The following is a 25,252-nucleotide window of genomic DNA, read 5'->3' as shown; positions in this document are numbered from 1 at the left end:
TCATTATCTCTGTGTTATTTTGCTTAAGGAACTTCTAGAAAACAACTAAAAAAATGAATACCAACTAAAGAAACATAACAAAGTTTCTCTGCAACAATTATCCCGGCAATGTGAATGTAGAACAAACCTAACCGAAAAATAACAGAATCATGAAACATCTTCTCTAGTAATTTGATGCCTGTTAGTAAGGGAGGAGTCTTTTTTTAAGTTTGAAATTTGTAAATGCATTCTTACCTTTGCATATTGGAGGTGGGTGGCTCCACTGCCTATTAGCCTGACACTGTGCTTTCGTTGGTCCTTGCATAACATACCCAGTATTACATGAGAATGTCACAACATCATTGAAGTTGAAACCATTTCCACTTGTTCTGCCATAAATAGGACTACCAGGGTGACCACAGCTAACGGCTAGCATACCACAACACAAAAAAACAAAAATCAGAGCATGTTGCTATCACTTTTCATGATTTATGATACAATAGATAATCTTTATAATCACTAGATAATACTACTTTAAGGTTTGATATTCTAAGGTACTGAGTACTTTCTATGAAAGATTCACAGTTCTATGAACTGAGTAAGAACTAAGACATATATTAGGAAATGTTCAAGCACTTATTTAAATATTTAAATAAACTGAATAGAATTTGCCATGCAGAATGAAGAAAGCTTTTCTGAAGAATCAGAAGAAAAGCAAGCACTTGATTTTCACTACATATAGTCTGAAATCAAAAGAAAGTATTTCAGTGCATTAGTTCCTCAGGTATTATTTCTTACAAATATGTCCTAGTATCGACTCACTCTGTTTTATCTCTGAGGCTTAGGAACTTAGTGAAGTTATAAATTTATGAGTATATATATGACTAGACATATGACTAGACATGTATCACAGTGACTATGGACACTTGTATTTATATAAGGAAGTAAAATGCCTTTTCTGTACCGACAAAGACCAGATGAAAAAAATACTAAGGAAAACAAAACACAACTTCATTTTCTGAAAGTAATTTTAAAATGTATAAATATTTTCTTCTATGTTCCAACAAACCAGTTGTTCATAAATAACACGTTCATGAATGATTTAAAATGAAAAAAAAAACCAAACCCAACCCAGAATCAATTTTTAGAATAAAATTTTTACCACTTCAGAAACTCTGTTATTTTTTCTAAATTAAGTTTTTTTAGGTCTGACAATGTATGTTCTTTTTCTCTGTGTACAATAAAGTCATCATGATAACTCTAAAAGAAACTCATTCAGATAAACTTATATAGTTTAGCAACAATAAAAAACTGAAAATGGTCCTTCAGAATGCAGACCAGTCACAGTATATTCTATGAATTGAAGTCAAATTGAATTCTGTATGTTTTACTAATAACACTAAGTATTTTAATTTATCTTTACGTTATGGTAACAGAAATTTTGATATAAGAATTACATTTTTTTCCCCAAGACAGTAATTGGAATCATGCACTGAACTGTTAAAATTTGCAGTAATGTCAAGCAAAGATACGCATTCAGCCTACAGAGATTTTTTTTAAATGAACATATAGTAGTAATAATTATTTTTGTGAAAACAAAAGTATGAAATTTCCATAAACTTTGATTAATACACATGCATATACACTAGCAATACACAACAATAGCAATATGTCTGCCCACTGTATAAGCAAGAAGAATGATAAATCCAAATGTGAAAAGGTCAGAATTGTTAATTTTAAACACTATCTCAGAAATTCAATTAAAACATCTAAAGTTAAATAAAGAAATGTGACAGTGTTTTTCTACATGTCATTTAAACTTTTGATCTGAAGTGGAGCTGCTCCTAACTAGCTATCAAAAAGTTAAATGCAGCTGCTGTTTATAGCATATAAACTTTTCTTTTACACATGTAAAGTCTTTCCTAAGTCATGTGTCCTTCTCTGAAGTGATGCATTGCACATTCTCCTTTATTCAAACAAGCAGCACCCATTTGATTAGAGAAGAAAATACGTTCTTTTTTCCTGCTGTTAGCACAAGCAAAATGCATTTTTCTTCACTTGTAATTCAGTTCTAATATTGACATTAAAATTTGAGTTTAGAAATTTTTGATTAACATGTCTAATTTTATTGCCCTAACATTTAACTATAACGTGTGCTAATCAGAAATGTAATATAAAGAAATAATGATCTATTACTATTTCATAAAGTGAAAACAAAATTAATAAATACAATTATTCTAGTAGTGTTACATACATCTAGTTCTATGTAAAACAAAGTAAAGAGTGAGTGGTAAGGGTAATGAATTGACATTGTGCATTATGACTCATCATTCAGCTAGTTTCTGATACAAAAACGTAGCTATAAAAACAGAATATTTGGAGGTCAACTAATACATTTTCAATATACTGATATTAATGAACCTGAACTAATGAAACATAATTGTAATTTCCTTCAGAAGCCTTCAAGAACTCTCAAATTTTCCTAAATTGAATGCAGCATTTTTTTGCACTGCTTAATGGTATTTCATGTGATACGTTGCAATACTTATCACATGGAAGGAGCCTCATCACCAAAATGCAAAATTCATGCCAAAAAAGCCAAAACCAGAAAACAAAGTAACAGTATCTCTGTGAAGAGACAAAAAAACCCATTTTAATCATCAGTGCTGACAGTGTAATTCAAGAGTATCTACTTACCTAATGACTGCAATGAAAGTAAATGCACATTAAGTATTTCCAAAAGCCACTAAGAGACTTGAAGCCATTTTCAAATTTGAGTACCTGGATACCTAATCCAATCACTTTTTTAATAAACTTCATATTCATATATAAAGCACAGGTATTTAGCAGCCAATACAAGCAATGGAAATTGTGACAACACTGAACTTTTCCTGATAGATGAATCACAGATTTGAGGTGGCCACACAGAATCATAGAATGGTTAGAGTTGGAAAGGACCTTAAAATCATCTAGTTCCAACCCCCTGCCATGGGCAGGAACACCTCACACTCAACCATGTTGCTCAAGGCTCTGTCAAACCTGGCCTTGAACACTGCCAGGGATGGAGCATTCACAACTTGTTGGGCAGACTGTTCCAGTGCCTCACCACACTCACTGTGAAGAACTTCTTCCTTATATCTAATAAACTCCCCCTGTTTAAGTTTGAAGCCATTACCCCTTGTCCAACCACTACAGTCCCTAATGAAGAGTCCCTCCCCAGCATCCTTATAGGTCCCCTTCAGATACTGGAAGGCTGCTAGGAGGTCTCCACGCAGTCTTCTCTTCTCCAGGCTGAACAGCCCCAACTTTCTCAGCCTGTCTTCATACAGGAGGTGCTCCAGCTCTCTTATCAACCTCGTGGCCCTCCTCTGGACTTGCTCCAGCAGCTCCGTGTGCTTTTTATGTTGAGGTCGCCAAAACTGTACACAGTACTCCAAATGAGGTCTCACAAGAGCAGAGTAGAGGGGCAGGATCACCTCCTTTGACCTGCTGGTCATGCTTCTTTTGATGCAGCCCAGGATACATTTGGCTTTCTGGGCAGCAAGTGCACGCTGAAGCTGGCTCATGTTAAGCTTCTCATCAACCAACACCCCCAAGTCCTTCTCCACAGGGCTGCTCTGAATCTCTTCTTTGCTTAACCTGTAGCTGTGCCTGAGGTTGCCCCAACCCAGGTGTAGGACCTTGCACTTGGCTTGGTTAAACTTCATAAGGTTGGCATCAGCCCACCTCACAAGCGTGTCCAGGTGCCTCTGGATGGCATCTCTTCCCGCCAGTGTATCAACCGAGCCACACAGCTTAGTGTCATCATTAAACTTGCTGAGGGTGCACTCAATCACACTGCCCATGTCATTGACAAAGATATTGAACAAGACAGGTCCCAACACCGATCCCTGAGGGACACCACTCGTTACTGGTCTCCAAGTAGACATTGTGCAGTTTGCCACAACTCTTTGCGTGCAGCCACCCAGCCAGTTCTTTATCCACTGAGTGGTCCATCCATCAAATTGATGTCTCTCCAATTTAGAGACAAGGAGGTCCTATGGGGTAGTGCTGAACGCTTTGCATAAGTCCAGGTAGATGACATCAACTGCTCTGCTGCTGCCCATCAGTTCCATAGCCTCATAATAGAAGGTCACCAAATTGGTCAGGCAGGATTTCCAATTAGTGAAACCATGCCGGCTGTCACCAACCACCTCGCTGTTTTTCATGTGCCTTAGCATGCTTTCCAGGAGAATCTGCTCCAAGATTTTGCCAGGCACAGAGGTGAGACTGACTGGTCTGTAGTTCCCTGGGTCTTCTACCTTCCCCTTCTTGAAAATGGGGGTTATATTTCCCTTCTTCCAGTCATCAGGAACTTCACCTGACTGACATGATTTTTCAAATATGATGGACAGTGGCGTAGCAACTTCATTTGCCAGCTCCTTCAGGACCCACGGATGGATTTCATCAGGTTCCATGGACTTGTGCACGTCAGGTTCTTAAGGTGGTCTCAAACCTGATCTCTCCTACAGTGGGCCTAAGGTCTTCATTCTCACAGTCCCTGCCTTTGCCTTCCAAGTCTTGGGTTGTGTGGTCTGAGCATTTGCTAGTGAAGACTGAGGCAAAGAAGTCATCAAGAACCTCAGCCTTCTCCAAATCCAGGGTAGCCAGTTCTCCCGATAGATTCTGGAGAGGGCCCACGTTGTCCCTAGTCTGTCTTTTACTTGCTACATACCTATAGAAGCTAACAATTTTGAAGATCTGTTTTAAATCTTCTGGGGAAGGGTGTGAGGGATGTGGGGGAAGGGAGGGGGAAGGGGAGGTGGAATATCAGTTTGTTTGTTTGGGTTTTTTTAAATGAATACTAAGTTGCAAAGTCAGTCCTCATCTTGCCTAACACAGACATTCCTGTAAGATACATTAGAATTCGTTGCCACGCTTACTTACGCACACAGGATGGAAGCTGACCAGACCAGTTGTGATCCTGTTGACATATACGTACAGAAGAACCAATCAACCGAAACCCAGGACTGCATTGATATACAACTGTGTCTCTATATCCGTAATTTTCTCCAATTACTTGACCATTGACTATAAGATCTGGAATACCACAGTGACCAGCTAGATTTTTTCAAAGTAAAGAAACACAAAGAAAAATCTATTAATAAATATGCTAGAGAAATTTTTAAATATATGTCTTTAATTAAAACAAAGAAATGCTCAACATCTTTTTTTTTTTTTTTCAATTTCACTCAAGGATTTATTCTCATTAACTTGGGGAAACCTGACAGAATGCAATTGTATAACTGTACACATACAAAAAATTACAAAAAGTCACTGTATTAAAAACATTATATGTCACATATGCTATCAAATTTATTTTAAAAAATATGAGTAAATCCTTTTTATTAAAACCTTTATAATTCTGTATTATTTAGTTTTATTTTTATTAAGATTAACCTCAATAAAGTTAGTATTATACCACTCTACATTTAAATGTAAATTAAAAAATCCATATAAACACAAAAATAATACAAATGTTATAAATATCTATCCATATGGATGTTCTTCTTACAATGGAAACAAATTAACTTGGACAATTTATTGCTGGAATCTGACTCTGGATTGTCTTCCATTTTTATCTTCCTATTGATCCCAGACAAATCCCAAAGAGATTAACATATTTGGGTTAAAAGCAGCCAGTGCATCTACATCCAAATGTCCTGCAACCAAAAACCACTGTATGTCTTGTCATAATCTTCTACCTTGATTCTCAAAATATGAGAAATATTTTATTTATACCACTAAAGTCACAAACAGACATTTAATCCAGAGAGTCTGGGAGAAAGAATGGACCATGTGGCATTCATTACTGTTTTCTTTAATGAACTCTGTAAAATGGGCATTATTATTCAGCAAATAATGTGGTAAAGCAAAATCCTCTGAGAGTGGTTCACCTCATGAAGACTGTGTCATATGGCAGAGAAGTTACTGCAAAAGCAAACAAAGCATGCAAGAAAAACAAGCAGTGTTTCATCTATACTTTAGTGAAAAAGAAATAGTACCAGCCACACAAATTTCTCTGCTCTCTTTTTCTCCACTACTTCTCCTTTCATTCCCTCCCCACTCTCCACCCCGGCCAAACGAATCTCCAAAACATGGGTCTGCCAGTAAGAAAGGAGATTTAGCAGCAATATAGTTTGGATTATTTTTTCCTTTGAACTTTTACATGTTTACAATACTCCAGTGTCATTTTCAGCATTTTTGCCTCATTCTTTCAGGGCTAGAAAATTCCTATATTAAAAAAACCAAACAAACAAACAAAAAAAAAACCGCAAAAAACCCCTGAGATTTTCTTATAACTTGCATCTGGCAGATTAAGTCTCATATAGTATTTCATCACATTAATCATGATAATGTCTGAATTTACAGTAGAGTCAGAACATGAGCCTTCACACAAATTAAACTGATGAGTACAATTTGATCCTGTTTGTTCCTTCCCTATTTTCCTCAGTGTTAAATAAAGACCAGGCATACTTGAAATTTGATGTTTTCTGGGATAAAATAGCATAATACATGTTTATAAAATTTTTGTCAAAGTACTTGATCCTCCAGGGAAGTCATAATCTGTTCGGTACATAGCAGACTTCATGGAACATGCCATAAAGGGCCCAACTTCCCTTCCCTATTACATTTGTTATGATGAATGCGACTAACTGCATGAAGAGTAAAAACTGAGCTGGAAAAGATCAGTTTCTATCTGAAGTTCAACCAGATAGTTTGCAGTAACCCAGGCCATGTTCAAGGAAATATTTTTGCATTTAAATACAATGTTTGGCCTGGTTCTTAATTAAGATTTTAGTGCTGCTTTATGGCAGTGAAGCGGAAGCAGAATACATCACCAGAAAGGTCAAACACTGTTTCCTGTGCAGAGGGAATAATCCTGAAGTAATTCAGCACATCAGGTGACTAGTATCACATTGCAATGCATGCTGATCACAGTAGTCCAGTACTTAAAGGGCAGCTACAAGGAGGATGGAAGTTCTCTCTTCACAGGGAGAGGATAAGGGCCAATGGGTACAAGCTGCACTGGGAGAGGTTTCATCTTAACACTAGAAAGATTTTTTTACAGTAAGAATAAACTTTCACTGGAACAACCTCCAGAAGAATGTGATCGAGTCCCCATCACTGGGAGTTTTCTAGATGTGACTGGACATGGTGCTAGAAACTCCCATCTCAGCTCCCCTTCCCTATAAAGTTTGGACCATATGATCTTTTGAGGTCCCTTCCAACTTGGGCTGCTCTATGATTCTATTACTTCAAAGCCCTCTGCCTTAATTGTTTCTTCCCAGTCTGTACAAAAACTACATATTTGGAGCGCTAACTATACTGCATGACTAACTGTGAACTAGTCACTAATAGTAAAGAAGTGTATATATTTTAAATAATAGAGCCTATGCCTATTCCTGTGTAAGGTTTCTAAACTGAAAAATGAAGAAATCTAAATGTATGAAGAATATTATAAAACTGCAGTTCTATAATAACAGAATTCTAAATCAGTTTATTGTGACAGTGTTAAGGAATTAAATATCATCTAAAAACAGGGTAGGCCAGACTTCTGACATATTTGTCATCTCAATTAAAAACCAAAACAGAACTAAATACAACAAAACAAATAACATTTTGGATTTCCAGGATTTGTATCCCATTTTCATTCTGCTTTTCAAGAGAGGTTTCATCTGACTAGGAGATATAAAAAAATTCACAACAAACAGCACCTCATCCACCAAAACAAAACTATGGGTTCATCCTTATGTGCTTCATTTTAAGAATGAAATAAATCTGTCATGCAGGTGTATGTGGAAAGCAATTCAGTGTGTTTTCTTCTGAAAGTGTATGTAATGCTATACATACCTCCTGTTAAGAGAACCTTTGAGAACATTACTGAAATTTCCACCAATCTATGCAGCTGAATAAATTCCCGATGTTGATATGAAGTCAGAGACTCATTAATATTTTGCAGAAGTTTTTTGTTAGTTTGCTTTATTTTCTCATTCTGTTTCATACATCTAGAAAACTGGTCACCCTCAGAGGAAATAAAGACCTTTCACTTATAATACTTGCTATCACTATTCCTCCAATACCAAAAAAAAAAAAAAAAAGAAGAGGAAGGAAAAAAAAACCCACTAACCCCAAAAAAACAAAAAAAAAACCCCTCTACTATCCATCCATATCACTTCCATTCTATTCTGGCTCTGATGTGTTTCTTCTAAAAGCAAGGTGTTTATTTTTCTCATTACTATTAGTAGAATTCTTCCCTTTTGTCATTTTTATATTAAGATACCTGTGAAGCAAAGAATTCTAAAATGTTCCTTATATTAAAGATATACTCTTATTCATTATTGCATATCCTGGTACTCTTCATGGTCAGTCCTGCTGTTAATTGTTTTTCAGGACTTCCTTTTGTGACAAATAAGGATGTTTATTTCCCGTTATTAACATGCTGAAATGAATTTCTGAAGCCTGTGATACTTTGTGTATTATGTGTTTGCACATAGCTGCATATATACACATATAATAGTGAGTTTGGGGTTTTGAAGTTTTTTTTTCATTTTGGAGAGCTTTCAGACTACTGCTGATTCTTTGGTAGTCTGAGAAAAGCAGACACAGCATATGTATAGTTTTTTGAGAAACTGCCTTTGTTTCTGAATGAGACATATTTATTGTGCAATGACATCAAAGATCAACTCTGTTCCTTCGTACCGTCTCACAGCTGTATCCCTAAAACCTTTTCCCACTCACTTGCTTGTACTAAATGTATTTATCACCTACCATATAACTGATGTCAGTTGTGTTACACTGGAACAAACGTGGAGTGATATATGATTTCACCACTGCAAAATACAGTGTAATCCCATAAAGTGACATAATTTTAAAACTGTTCTCACTTGAGAAATATGTCATACTTAAGCCAACCGAATTATTACAGAAGATGAGCATTTTAGTTTTGAAATTTCAGAAATGAAACTGAAGAAAAATTGATAAAACTAATTTTTGTAATAACTGGCCTTCATTCAATATAACCACAAGGTGTGGCTAACTGTTTTTTGTAATGAGATAGCTAAATTACTCCTCCTAAATGCAATCTAAAACTGCTCAGGAGCTAAGCTCTGCAGGTGGACTGTTTTCACCGGGGACTGAATGCAAATACTGCAAAATGGGTATCATATTGAAAGAGATCTCTGCAAAGACAAACATAATTTGACAGAAAAACTATGCCAGAAAACTGAAAACAGATGAAAAATTATAAGGAAATAGAAAGCAAAGGAATGCTGAGAAAAAACTAAGAGTAGTTTTGGGAAAATGAGGGTTATAACTGAGTAACAACATTGACTGTCTTTCAAAAATAATTTTTCTCATTTGGTGGGAAATTTATTTTCCAAATAGATGAGCAAGCATTTAAGAAATACTGATTCTATTATAATTTACAGCCAATAAATCATTGAATACTTACTTAGAATAGAGAGAAGATTTAATAGTACTGTTATTACCTAATGGAATATTACTTTTTTTATCCCCAAAGTAATATTCTGATTCTAAGACCACTTACAAGCAAATATAAAACTGTGTAGTCACCTTGGAAGGCTACTGAAAACTAAAATATGAAAAAACAATCATGTAAGATTTGTGGAAGATATGGGAGGAAGTGGCTCAAGCAGCAAGATCAATATTGTACTTCTGATCTACATTTATCAGAATAAATAACAGAAAAATAAAGATACCCTTGCCTGGTAAATTGACAATACAAACAATAATAAGCAGAACATTTACTGCACTGCATTAAGAACTGAGTTATGGATAGAAGAAAAGCTGAAACAGAATTAGCAAATGTTAAGCAAAATCTCCATTCAATGATTTGCAACAATCAGGCTATCATAATTACTATTAACTGGGCAGGAAAAAAAAATTTTCTAACACCCTAGCAGTAAATAGCTGACTTCACACTAAGTTAGAGTGTTAGAATATTTTAGAGTAAGCTATGCTAAACTTTTCAGGATAGCCTTCTTCATTGTCAAAGTCTTTATCTTAGTGCTGTACTGTTAAGACTGTGTGTAGTTCTATCTTTTCTATGTTATGGATATAAAAGACATATACAGTAGTTCTGTGAGTGCAATTGAGTTCCCTAGGTCTTAATGTAACCCATACCTTACAATACTGAATCAAAAGACTTAACTTTTGCAAAGGCAATGGGTGAATGCTGCAGGAAAGTCAAAAATTGAGGGGGGAAGCACTATAACATTCTCTATTTCCTGTCTAGGAAAGCTTGAGAATAATAACTACATGAAATATTATTAATAAACAAAATTAGTCAAAAAGAAAGAATGAAGGATATTAATAACGTGAGCACCAAATAAATTACCTAACTTGACATGAAATCCAGCTTTAGCAATGAAGAATGAGCATAATACTTTGACGTCAGAACCTTTGAAACCTCAGCTGCAAATGAGGTTTCTTGTCTCCAGGTTAAACTGTGAGATGCAAGAGTAGGAATAAATGAATACAGAAACGTTGTATTATATGGCAAAAACATGCTCATGCTTATTTTAGCTGCAAGCAATGTTAAACAAACATGAGCACAGAAGTGAAAGAATTGTACATATTAAGATGTTATTGAAAAAAAAAAGAGACTTAGGTTATTATTCAACAAAGTTAATTAACCTGTCAAGATAATCTCAGCTGAGGAGGAAAGAATTATTTGCAGGAAATTCTTTCTTCTCTACAGGGCTTGCATTTCTTGGAAAGAAAGGGACTGACTATTCATCAGGGACTGTAGTGACAGGACAAGGAGCAATGGGTTCTAACTTAAACAGGGCAGATTTTAAGCTGGATATTAGGATGAAATTCTTTACTGTGAGAGTGTTGAGGCACTGGAACAGGCTGCCCAAGGAAGTTGTGAATGCTCCATCCCTGGCAGTGTTCAAGGCCAGGTTGGACAGGGCCGTGAGCAACCAGGTCTAATGGAAGGTGTCCCTGCCTATGGCAGGGGGTTTGGAACTAGATGAACTTAAGGTCCTTTCCAACCTAAACCATACTATGATTCTATGATTACATGGCAACCAAAGTAATACAGGAAACATTTTAAAATCCAACAAATCTGGGCAGTGTGCGCTCACAGCCCAGAAAGCCAACCGTATCCTGGGTTGCATCAAAAGAAGCGTGACCAGCAGGTCAAAGGATGTGATCCTGCCCCTCCACTCTGCTCTCTTGAGATCTCACTTGGAGTATTGTGTACAGTTCTGGTGTCAAGATAAGAAGGAAATGGAGCTGTTGGAGCAAGTCCAGAGAAGAGCCATGAGGATGATAAGGGGGCTGGAGCACCTCCTTATGAAGACAGGCTGAGAAAGTTGGGGCTGTTCAGCCTGGAAAAGAGAAGGCTGCGTGGAGACCTCCTAGCAGCCTTCCAGTATCTGAAGGGGACCTACAAGGATGCTGGGGAGGGACTCTTCATTAGGGACTGCAGTGGTTGGACAAGGGGTAATGGCTTCAAACTTAAACAGGGGAAGTTTAGATTAGATATAAGGAAGAAGTTCTTTAGAGTGTGGTGAGGCACTGGAATGGGTTGCCCAGGGAAGCTGTGAATGCTCCATCCCTGGCAGTAGCCTTGGGCAACATAGCTTAGTGTGTGGTGTCCCTGCTCATGGCAAGGGGGGGTTGGAACTAGATGATTTTAAGGTCCTTCCAACCCAAACTATTCTATGATTGTATGTAATGATCTCAAGACAATTGAATTCAGAGCATACTGATGTACACCACATCAAGTTCTACAAACAGTCACCTTAAAAATTGTGCTGCTTTCTGGAAAGGAGTATTTCCTTCTGCCAAGCTACATTAGAAAAAAAGAAAAAAAATAAAAATCTCATACTGCTTCTTCTTTGAGTTAACAGAATGTCTAAAATAGTGTTAACGTAAAAATGAAAGACAACCTCAGAGTTAGAGGAACTTCTGAAAATGTTGAGAAATTTTATTCATCATTCAGATATCAGTTAAAAAAATCTCAAAGTACTATCAAGCCTTTTAAGAAGTAGATCCTATGTATTTTCACTGTGGGAAATGGTCCGTTTAATAAATGGTTGATTACAGGTATTAAAATAAATAAATTACCCTCATAAAATATTTTCTAAAGTTATGAAAATATTTGTTTTAATGATCATTGTTACTCAATTTGATTTAAAGTTTATCTTGTTCTAGTACCCTTCTGTATCTAATTAGGTTCAACACTAACTAGTTTTAGGTTCTGTTGCTGATACCTGTATTCTCATTTATTCCACCTTTCATAAATTCCTCAAATTACACATAACTGGAATGGTAATTGTCTAACACAGTGAATAAGCAAAATTATTTCAGTAGCACTTTTGAAAAAAGTAATCCGTATTTTAAAACAAAATATTTGGAAAAGGATACTATTTTATCCTGTAGGATTTCACTACTGTCAGGAGTGTAGTCTTAAGAGCACCTTCCACATGTAAAATTGAAATACACTGGTAACCACTTGAGTCCAAGCATAAGTACATTTTTCAACAAGTAAAAGGCTCTAAGATAAAATATAAAAAAGGTTAATGGCTGTGAGCAGAAAAGCTTTAAAAGCAGAAAGTGAAATTTATATTTTTCTTACTATTTTTCCAGTGATTGAGAACAAATCCCAGAATTCATTCATAAGTTGCACAAAAATGGATTTCTTGGATCACAAAAATCTGCTCCACAGATCTTCTTGGTGTATTTTATTTGCCTTCTCCCACATTCTACCATGTCCTTAATTTCCTCCACTTTCCATCAACTTTTTCAACCTTCTAAAACAAATTTCTGACTTCTGATTTGTCACTGGCTGAGCTCATCCCTCTAGCTTAATCACTTGTTGAAGAAACAAGAATTTAAGTTAGTCTGAGTCATTCCAGGAAGTTCATTCCTGCAGTGATGTAGCACAGCAGTCAGTGTTGCTGCAAGAGCAATTATGGTACGCATTACCCTCTCCTTCTTACAAATTTGCTCTGTCTCTATCTTTTCCTTTTTTTTTTCCTTGTTTTTCCAAGGCATACATACTTTTTCATATGCTATATATGATGAATACTACACTGTATTTCTATAAGCAAAAATTCTATTCATTCCCTCTTCTACTATTTGCTATCATTAAAGCTTTGAAGATATACATTTAAATACTAACTGTAGTCCTATCAGTCTGATACAAAAGGTATCTTTTAGATACCTCTATTTAGAGTTTTATTTTACAGTTTTCCTCTCTAGTCCTATAGCTGTTTTAACACATTTTCTTAACTGTTTATTGTTACTGGATAATACAGTATGTTAACTTAATTATAATTAATCTCTTCTGAGAAGGGTTGGAAGTAAAGATTATGTAACCCATTACTATTATTAAGTTTATATTATTTATTTCTAAAAATGTAGGAGGAATTAAATTCATCCTGTGTGATCTTCACTTGACGTAAAGTTATTTTGACAAAATTCTTAAATGTAAGTATTTTTTCAAGGCGCTATTCACAAATAGCAGACAATTTGGCTGGTTTTAGAGTAATGTTTCTCTTTTTGACATTTCTCCAGACTTCAACGGCTGTAACTTTTGCAGACAAGTTATTTTAAAAAAACCAGACAAAACAAAAAACAGTCAGAACATACTGTTTACACACATATTATGGTGTCCCTAAACTTTCAGATTCAGAAGTCTGTCTTACCATTTCTGACAGCTTAGAAGAAAAAGAAACTCCAACACGAAGATTGTTTTTTTTCTTTTTATCTCTCTCTGCTAAATGATTTTCACTGTAAAATTGAAACATAAACAAAACCTGTCTATCCCCTCCCTCATCTATATGTCAGGAAACATTCCAGCTTCAGACCTGTAGCTTGATAAGCAACACTTTTGCTCATTCAGGAGTCATCTAAATTAAGCTTAAGTGAAGATTTGCACCAAAAAATGCTGTATTACTGAAATAAATTTATTTGGGATGTAGAGTGGACTATAAAGGTAAACAGCAAACTGCACAAAGAGATATCGCAAACCCCCCTATATTTAATGTATAAATCAGATTCTTCTGAAAGTCTCAGTCTGTGGATGTTCTTTTACATTCTCATGTCCCCATGAATAACAAGGTATAATATGACCTTCACATAGTGTTTTAAAATTGGAACACTATGGTAGCTTTGATTTGTATTGAAACTAAAACATTAATTGCATACAGTGTTAAAATCAGTGCCCCTGCAGTTAACACAATAACCCAGATCAAGGTACACATGATAATAATGAATTTTAAAAAAGCCCTGAAATACTTTTGCTGAGATCACATGTTCATTTTATTCATAAACTCTTCAGGGCCTGGTGTCCGAGTATTTTAAATAAGTGAAGATCACTAACCATGTACAACTAAAGCATGTCAGATTTGATAACTAGTGTCTGGATAGTGATTTTCTCTCAGAAATGAAGTTGCAGTGCTTCTGTCAAAGTTTCCACGAACTTTTTTTTTCCTGTTTTTTTTTTTACAAGTGTACAGATTAAATCTGTAACATAACCAGTGAGTTCACGTCTACTATGCATTTTACTGCGAATATGGATTAAAGCTGACACATGTAGAATCAATCGGTCTTACTGCTTATGTATAGGTTTGCTTTTAGAGAAATACACAGCAATCCAGTGACACAGGTTTTGTATGTTGGGAAGATACTGAAAAAGAGATTCAATCTGTGGGAAAGTAACCATAGTTATAATTAGATACAGACACACAAATTTTTAAAATGCAGCACTCTCCTTAATGTCTGTGCTAACAGAAAAAGACAAGCTGATTCGCTTCGCTTACTTTTGTCTGCTAGAGAGAAAGAAAATAGGAAAGCCATGACAATAGTATCCATACCTAAACATCTGGTCTCAGTTCCTCTCCAGAGTCCAGAAGACAGACATTCTCTCACTGCAGAGCCAACTAGCATGTATCCTGAGTCACAAGTAAATATAGCTGTAGATCCATATGTGATTTGAGTTCCAATCTTCTTCCCATTTGGAGGTGTAGGAAGTTCTCCACAAGAAATAACTTTATGGCAAAACCAAATCAAAAGAGATACATACAGCTGAGTATCGCAAGCACACATACAATAATAATTATCAATCAGAAATACTTATCAGTATTTTTACCAATCGTCAGCTAGTACTTACCCCTAAATTACAGTGAACCAGACAAATAAAATTCAGTGTTAAGTATTTTTCTCTGTAGAAAAAAATAATTAAAATCTCTGCATACAAAAACTCTAACTTCACCAGAAATAATACTTAAAAAAGAAGAGGGGCCACCAATTAAAATTGTGCCTGTAAAGTTAAAAAAATGCACAGTTCAGGACATTGTTAATTACATTAATTACTTTAGTTTTATCAGTGACTTTTTCTTAATATTGGAATATCAAAACTGTTGCATTTTTAAAATTATCTTTATTTTTCTTTGTGAATATGTCATTCTTATCTTCTAGTTCAAAATGAAATGCTTGCCCTAGTATTCACAACATACATTGCTATATTGATGGAACAATGCACATGGAATTTCTTGGTAATTTATTTACAATCCAAAGCATCTTTTCATTAATTCTAAATCATAATCTTTCTTTAGTAAATTTCTTTTAAGAAAATTTACTATTACGATGGTGGATTATCAAAGGGTGAAAGCAGCTAGTGTACTTTATTAAAAAAAATATTTTCAATAAATTCTAAATATGTTATAACCCACAGTTACCTGGCTTATCTACACTTTTTCTCCTGCTTTTTTAGATATGTTTGCTTTAATACACATACATGAAGATATGCACAGTTTAGATACATACACCAAAACTACAGTCATATCCCACACTCTCAGAGTGTAAGGCATGTGGTGTTTCAGAAAGAGGAAGAATTTTGGGGCTTCAGAGTATATCCAAAATCCCACAATTTTTAAAAACAGATGTCCAAATTTAAATATAGGTGGAGAAGGGGAGCATAACTGTAGCCACACAATTAGCTTGTTTAAAGTATCTGAATAGTCATTACTTATTTTTTTGAAAAGTAGCTATTGCTAGTTATCAGGATACCAGCTAATGGCAGGAATTATGTGGTCTTCCACACTAGATGGTAACCATCAATCGTGCAGGCAGGATACAAAGTTTTTGCATTTCCTAGACTATACAGCATTCCTGAACTAGGAAATCATATAGGAAAATATTCTCTATTAATTGTACTTCTATAAGTTTAAGGACCTTTAAAATCCAGAAGTGTGCTTACAGGTATTTCCTTGTCACTGAACCTAATGGACTGCATCTGTAAATAATAGCCTTTAGGATACCCAGCAATTCCAGGCAGGAAACATTTTTCTAATTAATAGATTCCAATATTTAATTAGTTAATTTTTAATTCAGCCAAAAAAAAAATAAAAAATAAAAAAATCTGAAGTCTGTAGAGCAGATGCATATGCAACATGTACTCACTTTGGCAGTAAGGCCTCTCATTTCTCCAACTCCAGGTGCCATTAGCAAGACACTCAATAGATGCTGGTCCCAAACCATAATATCCTGGATCACAGCTGAAAACTACTTTTGTTTTATACTCATAATGTGAACCATTCACTATTTTCCATCTTCCATGTTCCAGTGTAAAAGAATTGATGCTTGGACATGTAACAACTTCCAAAATAATGAAAACACATAGTTATTTGTGGCTTAGTGCAGGGAAATCAGGAAAAAATCTGTGCCCTTATTAATTCAGAAATGTATTTTAAACACATGTATTTTAAGCACCAGCTACTAAGAAGGAGAAAAAATGACTGCTGTAGCTGAACCCAGGGCAACTACTTTCTCTCCATCTGTACTGGTTCTTTAGATAGAGGAAAAGGCATGAGAGAATGGAATTTTCAAGAGGAAGAAAAAGCAAGAAAAGGAAAAAGGGAAAATCTTTGAAAATCATTCCAGGGTATGTTTTCTTTCCTCTCCAAAATTCATTAGGTGAGATAAACAAAATCTCAATGTGCAACAGATACTCTGACATTTCTTTATCAGTCTTATGATCAGCTGGGTTTTCATACCCCACTTATAACTAATGGTATCCACTTCTCTTTGGGACTGAACATGCATTTTCTTTTCAGTGGTATTCCCCCAAGTTTAGATGGTGTAGGATTATAACGATGGGTTGAATATAAATAATAAGTAACTGCTTCAAAAAAGTATCCCAGAGGACCAGAGCCTTTTAAATTCTTGACAGAAAACAGGTTTTCACAACAGTTTATGAACTGTGAAACTCTCATTGAAGAGATGGCTTTTGCATAAACCTCTGTGACCATTAAGTTTGATTTAGTTATAAATTAAAAATCAGTTTGAATACTTCTATAATCTCTAGTGTATTTCTTCTGCTGTCACAGAATGTTTCAATACATATCTCACATATATACATTTCATATATGAATTTTGCAATAATTTAATACCAACAATTATTCATAGATTAAACTAACAAGGAGCTAAAAGTTTAAGTAATATGAAGATTTGTGCCTTGGATAAATAAACAAAATGCATGGCCACGTCCTTACTCACTGGAGAGTTGTTACTTACCTACACAGCGAGGTGTTTTATTGTGATTGCTCCAGGTACCATCTGGCTGGCAGACTGCAGTAGTAAGTTCCTTGGCTGATAGTCTATATCCATCATTGCAAAAATAAGTAACACGGGTGCCAACTAAGTAATCCGTGGTTAATATCCCACCATTTAATGGAGCTTTAGGAATTCCACACGATATTGCTAAGTAAAGAGAAAGACATAGTTATTTTCTATCTTCTGCACTATAAGCTTCCACTCACTCACCTCAAAGAGTTTATGCATTGTAGTTCCCTGGAAACTATGCTAAGAAAGATAAGGAGGTGATTGGTGATAGCCAGCATGGCAAATTGTGCCTGAACCAATTAGGTGACCTTCTACGACAGGGTTACAGTGCTGCTGGATAAGGGAAGAGCAACTGACATCATCTATCTGGACTTGTGCAAGGCATTTGGCACTGTCCCGAATTACATCCTTGATTCTAAACTGGTGGAACAGACCACTGATGGATGGACCACTCACTGGATGAAGAATTGGCTGAGTGGTCATCCTCTAAGACTTGCTGTCAGTGGCTTGATGTCCAAGTGGAGACCAGTGATGAGTGGTGTCTTGCAGAGGTATTCCTCTCATTCCTCTCTCTCACACTGCTGTGCAGTGTTCTGCCCAATGTGCTTCTCCCCCTCAACTCTGCTTTTGTGAAACTCCTCCTGCAGTACTGTGTCCAGCTCTGGGTTCCCCAACACAAGAAGTACATGGATCTGTTAGAGCAAGTCCAGCAAAGGGCCACAAAGATGATCAGAGGACTGGAGCACCTCTCCAATGCAGACAGGCTGAGAGAGCTGGAGTTATACAGCCTGGAGATGAGTTAGAATTACTATGTGGTGAAACTGCGCTGCTCAGTATTAGGGGGAATGGCAAAGCCCTTGTGTCTTGTAAATATACTTTATGAAAGAACATGAGAGATATTTACTAATGATATTCTCAATCTTTTGGTACAAGTGATTGTACCATAAATCAACTGCATCATCCACATATGTAGGATAATTTTCACTTCAGCAGAACAATAGAAACTTAGATGTATAGAAGCAGCTTATTCCTGAGAGGTTTTGCGGTAGTAATGTGTTTTTAGGTTGAATCTGAAGAGATTGCTGTTGTGAGTTGCAGCAGCTACGTATAATGGCCATAAAGCACTTTCTGTGCACAAGCACCTGCTGGGAGAATTGAGTAAGTTCATATCATGTATCAAAGCTAGCCTTATAATGCATAATTATAATTAACTGTTATTAATAATTATTCCATTTATACATACATAAAATAATTTTCAATATTAAACAGTTGGTAGCAACAGTCTTTATATTTGATCAGACACCATGAGATTATTAAGCACTTAACTCCATTTCTTCCTAAAGCATTATCTGAGTATTATAACTATTTCCATTACTGAACTCAGTATGTTAAGAATAATCATCTGCTATTTGAATTTGGTAAGTTGTTTTTGTTTTGATTTGTTTTTTTTTTTTTTAATTCCACATTGTTTGCTGCATCTAATTAACAATCTGATCAAGTTCTACAAACAACTGTCATGAAAGCAGTCCTTAGATAACTGATGCGGGGAAAAAGCTTAAGCAATTATGTGTAGTAAATGCATTGCTTGTGCATTTTTTGGGGAGGAGACAATTTCAGTATTTAAAAATACGCTTTTTATGTATTAAGACAAATTTCTCAAAATGTTTTAAACTAAGATTACTTCACCTTTGAAAAAGGTTAGGTTGCTTTCCCTTAGAAACAAATAGTTCAAAGACTTTTTGTCCATTAACATGGAACATTTCTACAGCATTTATCTCTGCTGTTTTTTTAAATAAATGCATCTCCAAAGTTTCATGAAAAGCATTCATTCTAATAGTTCATGGAATAGTGACATAGGTTAAGCTATCAGAACAAAAGCATTTTTTCAGGAAAGGAAGAATTAGAATACAATTGTGATGGGTATTAAATGAGAATTTCCTTTTCATTGTTAAGTAGAATATGATTTGCTTTTTGTAAGGCAGGAGAACTAAACATAGAGTTAACCTGATGAAAGGCTTTTTAAATTTCAATTTAAACCCTGAAAGATTAGAATGGCATCATAGTCAATGCTTTTTGATCCAGTGTCCTGTTCTTGGAAATGTAGCAAGTTTCAGGTACTTCTATTTTCTATACAGTTCTTGGATCATAAATGAACTTTACTGAATATTCAGTTTCAAATGAACTTTTCAAATAATTTCATATTTTAAATTTGTTTTGGAGTTTTTTTATCCCTTGCAGAGATGTAGATTATTTTTAGTATCTGCCAGTCTTAAGAAATTCTGTTGAAATATTATTTCTTAAAACAATACATTTGTTTTTGTAAGTTTTATCAGATAGAAAAATTCTGGTAGAAAGGCATGACCATGATGTAATTAACTGCTACTCTTTTTAAACTGATGGCTTACATTAGGAAAGGAAAAAAAAAGGTTTCTTATCTTGTATTATTTTATAATGAAAGAATTTACCTTGACAAGCTGGGACTGGAACATCCCATGTGTAATAACCGTATGGAGACTTCCTGCATACAGCAGTACTTTTCCCAATGAGACGAAAGCCTCGATCGCAAGCCCAGCGAACCATGCTGCTGAGCTGTCCACCTGTCTGACTGACAATGAAACCATGTGGAGGGGACTCTGGAGTACTACAGTAGAGAGCTTTAAACATAAATATTGAATAAATAAAAGATACATTTAGAATCCAGATAATTCTTGACAATTCAGCGGACATCTAATAACAAGCTGAGAAAACATCACTAAAAGTTGTTAAGTTGTTGTATTTTGTGTCCTGATCATGTGTGCATCAAGCAATTTCACAAAGTGTAAAGGTGAAAAATAAAAGGGCTTCAGGCTTTAGCAGTCTCAAAGGAAATATAGTGGTAGTTCACTTGTATAACTGTTTTCTTTAGCACTACCTTCCTTTTTAAACCAAGTAAGCTACAGAATTTCAGTTCATGATAAAATTTATTGCAATTGTATTAATTTCAGGAGTATACTTGTTTTTTAATGATGGAAACATCAAGGACAAAAGGCATGTAACTCTTTTCAAATAATCTTTTCCTTCTGGTCCTGCTTATATTTCTTTTAAATCCCTTGTTTATTAAGCCCATGAGTAGTAAGTCACTTGGATTTGGCTACCTTGCCAAAAGAATGCACCAGATGGGACCTATAACCTGGTAGCAAGGTTACGATAAAAGTTGTTTAAGAATTTAACTTCGCTTCTGATCATTTTGGTTCAAGACTGCTTAGCCAAGATGGCCATTTTCCCACTTTGAAGGAAAGAAAATTAAGTTGGAAGTTTGTTTCTAAGTGCATCCTTCATGTTTTGAAGACACAATGAAAACTGCTGGTACCTATTTTCCCAGGCAAATGCAGAAGTGCTGCTTCACTTGCTCTTTAAGCCTTTCTACACTCCATGACTTCAGGGCAATGGTTTTCTCAAGCAAAAGTTTCTTCTAATCAGGATGGAGTCATGTGGCTGTTTGTCTACTCTTTATTAAAGCACTGGCCTATCTTTCAGATCACATGCTACAAAAATATTTTCTTCCTTACACTAAATTGCTCCTGCTTTATATTCTTGAAAGAACCAGACATATACATAACCCTACTTCTTTAGTGTATAAGAAAATATAATGTGATATTTTCTGTGTGATACAGACCACTAGTCTACCTCCTAATGGTTCTCTCGCTGCCAGTAGGAAGAGAGTTTAAAGAACTTTCTCTTCTATCTAACAGGTAACACACACAATGAAAATAGGTACCATATAATATGTTATGTCTAGCCAAAAGTGAATTTTATCTAGCTATACAACAAACATTTTACCTCTGAGAAAACTGTCTCCTCCTAAAGGGAAAGATGGTGCTGATACTGAGTAACAGACTGTTGTTAGCCTAATTATTTTTCTGCAGTAGTGAAGTAGCCAAAACTTGAGTGAGGAGAAAACAAAAAAAAAAAAACCCACAGCAGAAAGAATTTTATATTTATTCTCTACTGTTTTCTCCACTTTGTAAAGTGAAATTGTTTTATGACAGTAACTTCTCCAGTATCTGCAGATACTAACCCCAGTACTTTTCATTGAGTTTATTTCATGATAAAAAAAAAATTGTGCAATTGCTGTTAACTACAACAGATCTACTTTAACTTGATTAACGAACAGTAGTATCCAGTAAAAATTGATATTATGCAATAATTATGTAAAAGTAATTATATAAAAATCAATCTTTGTCAAGTACCATCTTCACATACTATTCATAAATATGTTCATTAGAATTAATAGCACACAATGTTGGCTTTTTGGCATACTAATTGATCTTTTCTAATACTGATTGCTGCTTCTGTTGAACCTCAAGGAGTTCCATCCTTCTGAGTTTCACATTTTTCCACCTTATAGCTGTTCACTCCTGCCTTGTTACACCTCTTCCTTTGTACCGCCTAAAGTGTTAATGATCCAGTAATAAAAAACAGAGAGGCACATGAGTGCAAATAAATGATGGGAGGGAGAAGGGGAATGCTGCTTCTTTCATCTTTAGTACTGGCCTATGCCATTTTAAAGTCCTGTGAAATATTTGCTTAAATCTCTACAGAGCATGTGTTTCATATATCCTGCTTAGGTTGTGTGTGGGTTTTTTAACTCACAAGATTAGTATCATCAGGTTCATATATAAAGCAGGTTGGATTTCCTTTCAGTCTGGAAAATTCACGTTGCAAAATTTAGCTTACATTACCATTTTCACATAAATAAATTATGTTTCATATTGAAATTTTACACACATTAGAGAAAGTCTGATTTACATACCTACATATCTTATCCTGAAACCTTTTTTATTGGTGCCATGATCTGCTGACCACCGGAGAAATACTTCGTGGCCATGGCTGGTTATATTTAGAGAAGATGAATAGTCCCCACTGAGTGAAATGAGCAGTGGGCTGTGGCTATTTGGTCCTTGATACAAGGAAGAAAGAAAAAAAAAAGAAGGAAAAAGGGAGTTACAAAGTTTAAAATAACATACAGTGTCTTATATACATTCAATTAATACACATAAAAAACATCCTCTAAGCAATGGTAAAATAATGTGAATTAAAAAATGGAAGTTGATGTTATACATTAGACAGTACATATTTGTTCAGAAACAAAATTATTTCTAAACATAATTAATCCAGTACAATTTTGAAACAATAATTCAACAGCTCTTTTTAGCACAACAAATCAAAATAATTTCTCATTTAAGATTTTTATATAGATATATATACTGACAAATTATGGTCTGCATAAACAATAATGATTATATAGATGCAGTGTAAAATACATATGTAGAGAAAAAGGATCATCCAAAGTTGCGCATCCTATAGTTACCATCAAACACCTCAAGTATATCAAATTCCTTTTCTGTCTGGAAGAATTCAAAGAACATGCTTATATTATAACCCTTTTCCACAGTAATGGTCCACGCACACATCTGGAGATTTGGGTAGCTGTCAGGATATCCAGGGCTCAGTATTACTCCTGTTGAATCCAGACGCATTTCATTGGCTGGACAGAGAACTGTGAAACAGAAAGATTGGTAAAAACGTTAAAGACCAATATTTTTGTTTCATGTGATTGACAAGATTTTCCAGAGTTTAAAAGATCTGCATTACTCATTTTAGTTCTGTAAATCATAAGGACTGTCAACATTTTAGAAAATCATTTCGAAGTCAGTTAGAATGAAACTCAAAATTAATTACTATCTAGAAAACAAGCCCTGCAACCCTCAGAAGATATTCATGACATTTTTCTTCTTTCATTCTCTGGAAGATAAGATATTCTTGTAGGCAGCGCTTAAGTACAAAATTGTTGCATTGTTCAAAAAGTGAACCATAGACTTTTTTTCTCCCTCAGATTACTATTACTGCCAGCAATAATCCCATGTAAAATCTTGCACCTAACGCAAAACTTGAAGACACTGTGATTTTTGGTTGTCGGGTTGTAAATAGAGTAACTAATCCCTCCCACAACCTGTCTGCATAAAGTAGCACCTTAATTTTGATTTCCTCAATCAAGCTTCAAGAGCACTGATGTATCTGCACAAAATGTAAGCACTATTCAGACGTGATGCCTTTGTTCTAGTAAATAAAAGACACTCTTCAGGCTGACACTTTGTTGCTCAAAAGGCCTAATTAGACAAGAAGATGACTTATGCTAATCCAGCTACCTAGTTTTTAGATTCATAGAAACATCAGGAAATGCTAGGTTATTGCCTTTACATGCAATAAAAAACCTCTGCTTTTTCTTTACCACACCTAGTACAGTCCTATGTCTTTCCTATCTCTTACCAAAAGAAGTAGCAAAGAAGAGTTCTTAAAATCAAAGCTTATGAGTAGCAGTCAGCATGTTGGATGACTTTGCGTTCCTCCTTCTAACAAAAATGTACAGCAGCACAACATTTCATCATATGACAAATGCTTTCTGAGGAGCTTAAGATCAAATTATGAGAAAACAAAGGGGGTTTCTGCCCCACTTAAAAGCAAAAATCCAAATATTACCCTGATACATACACACATCTATCTCTATATATTACTTATTTATTTATTTATTATTTATTTATTTAAACTCCATATTCCTCATCAACCTTCAGATCTTTGGTAAATATAACAGATGTGTAACTGTGTCATATATGTGAAGTGCAGACTGAATCTACAAACCACCTTCTTTTTATTAAATCTTTGTATGAGATTTTTTTTTTGGTTATAAATTCACAAATCCTGTGCACTCTCAAATGCAGACAGATACCTTCCTCCTTCTAACACAGAGACAGACTCTCTTCCTGATGAATAGATGTTAAGTCATCAGAAGAAGAAATTATAAAAATCAGAAGTTCTTAATTGCTGACAGCCTTCTTCCCAAATTTAAGTCTAGAAAATAAGAAAAGGAACATGCTTTATCTTTTTCTCAAGAATATTGCTGGGAGAGGCTAAATCCCACAACATGAGTGTTTCCTGCATGGATGAAAAAAGACACATGCTCAACCCTGCTGACCTTTTCTGCCAACCATACCTTCATTGTACTCTAAAGAATTACTTTTTCTTCTTTTCCACATCATATTCTGAAGTTATTCATCTTCCACTTACAGCTATGCTGGAACATACATGGCAGCTCTGGTTATACTTAACTGTCATAGTTTCAGGCGGGATACAGGACGCTAGCAGGAAAAATGCTACTTTGTAAATAATTTATCACAGATATTTAAAGTAGCTGTTGAAATTGAGGAAAATGGTGTTTAAAACCATGATGAAGAGTCTTGATTTTGAATTTATCTGGATTCACTAAGTCTACAAAGAATAATAGTCCCATTAAATAAAAACATCTGATAATGCCATTTCATCTAGAACATGGTTAAACTTTCTATTAGTAGCTGTAAAACCTCTCATGCTCTGCCAGTAACAAGAAGAACAAGAAACTGGGAGGGAGCAGAGACAGGACACCTGACCCAAACTAGCCAGAGAGATAATCCATACCACAGCACATCATGCCCAGTATATAAAGTGGGGGGAGCTGGCTGGCAGGGACTGATTGCCATTTGGGTTGGGCTGGGTATCGGTCAGGAGGTGGTGAGCATTTGTAATGTGCATCATTTGTCTTTCTTGGGGTTTATTT

General features: G+C 35.3%; 1 protein-coding gene across 1 annotated transcript in view; it reads right to left on the bottom strand.

Moving 5' to 3' along the window:
- Nucleotides 1-234: 234 nt before the first annotated feature.
- LOC104406544 (CUB and sushi domain-containing protein 3-like) overlaps nt 235-25,252 on the bottom strand; it is a gene marked incomplete at both ends in the record, with an annotated part of 47,036 nt that continues 22,018 nt past the window's right edge. The window contains 7 exons of the mRNA XM_010015562.1: nt 235-408; nt 4,906-5,079; nt 14,874-15,047; nt 16,462-16,656; nt 17,575-17,760; nt 20,088-20,276; nt 22,973-23,161. Of these exons, the coding sequence (XP_010013864.1) occupies nt 235-408; nt 4,906-5,079; nt 14,874-15,047; nt 16,462-16,656; nt 17,575-17,760; nt 20,088-20,276; nt 22,973-23,161 (1,281 nt within the window). The remainder of the gene's footprint in view (nt 409-4,905; nt 5,080-14,873; nt 15,048-16,461; nt 16,657-17,574; nt 17,761-20,087; nt 20,277-22,972; nt 23,162-25,252) is intronic.

This window comes from Nestor notabilis, unplaced genomic scaffold, assembly GCF_000696875.1.
Source record: "Nestor notabilis isolate BGI_N333 unplaced genomic scaffold, ASM69687v1 scaffold6830, whole genome shotgun sequence".
Classification (NCBI taxonomy): domain Eukaryota; kingdom Metazoa; phylum Chordata; class Aves; order Psittaciformes; family Psittacidae; genus Nestor; species Nestor notabilis.
The sequence above is the reverse complement of the archived record's forward strand: the minus strand, read 5'-3'. Positions and strand labels throughout refer to the sequence as shown.